Source organism: Emiliania huxleyi, assembly GCF_000372725.1.
Source record: "Emiliania huxleyi CCMP1516 chromosome Unknown EMIHUscaffold_20, whole genome shotgun sequence".
In the NCBI taxonomy this organism is placed as follows: Eukaryota; Haptophyta; order Isochrysidales; family Noelaerhabdaceae; genus Emiliania; species Emiliania huxleyi.
Genome location: NW_005200600.1, coordinates 823,007 through 823,860, shown reverse-complemented (window position 1 = coordinate 823,860; position 854 = coordinate 823,007). Strand labels below are relative to the sequence as shown.

General features: G+C 72.7%; 1 protein-coding gene across 1 annotated transcript in view; it reads right to left on the bottom strand.

Moving 5' to 3' along the window:
- The window catches only part of EMIHUDRAFT_204027 (hypothetical protein), a gene marked incomplete at both ends in the record, with an annotated part of 2,835 nt that overhangs the window by 1,643 nt on the left and 338 nt on the right, over nt 1-854 (bottom strand). The window contains 2 exons of the mRNA XM_005781749.1: nt 40-264; nt 401-452. Of these exons, the coding sequence (XP_005781806.1) occupies nt 40-264; nt 401-452 (277 nt within the window). The remainder of the gene's footprint in view (nt 1-39; nt 265-400; nt 453-854) is intronic.

The window sequence follows — 854 nt, the reverse complement described above, 5'->3', positions numbered from 1 at the left end:
CGAGCAGCAACCGGCCGGGTCTGCGGCGGCGGCGGGCACCGGCCCAATTCGGCGTGCCCTCGACAGGGATGCCACCCATCATCGGGCCGGCGGTGCGCTGCGCACGGCCTCCGGCCGGCTGCTGCTCGCCGAGCGAGGGCAAGCTCTGCGAGGAGAGGGACTGCGAGGGGGACATGCCGTACAGGCCCAGGGGCGACGTCTGCTGCTGCGCCTGCTGCGGCGACGAATGCTGCGCCTGCTGCGGCGTCTGCGGCTGCGGCGGGCCTGCGGGAGGGAGGCGAGGGGCGGAGAGTAAGGCACGCGAGAGAGAAAGTGCGCCCTGCCGCGAACGGAAGGGGTCGTGCGGCGGGAGGAGGGCTTGCGGCGGATAAGTTCTTACGAGCTCTGCATCTACAGCCACGTGCCGTCTGCGCTGCCCTGCTGGCTGAGCTGCTGCGCCGGGGGCGAAGAGCCTACAGGAGAGTTCCGAGGGTGTTCCGGGACGGCCCCCCGCGGGCGTGGCTGCGGCAGGGGCGAAGCTCGCCGGCAGAGGCGGCATGTTGGTGGAGCTGCGCGGCGGGCGGCGACGTTCCTGCGGCCTGCGCCGTCGCCTGGGCGTGCAGCTGGCTGAGGGCGAGACAGGACCCCTGTGCGAGGGAAGGAGGTGGGGTGGGGGCGGGGCGGGGGGAGGGGCGGGAAAGGGGTTGATCAGGGGGGGGGGGGGGGCATGGGCCCCCCGGGTGGGTTAGGGGGGCTTGCCGGGGGGGGCCCCCCCCGCTGTCTGGACCCGGGTCTTCTTCCGGGGGTGAGGAGTGTCTTTTACGGGAGGGGCTCTATCCGCACATCCTCTTGCCAATTGAAAGGGAAAAGGGCGG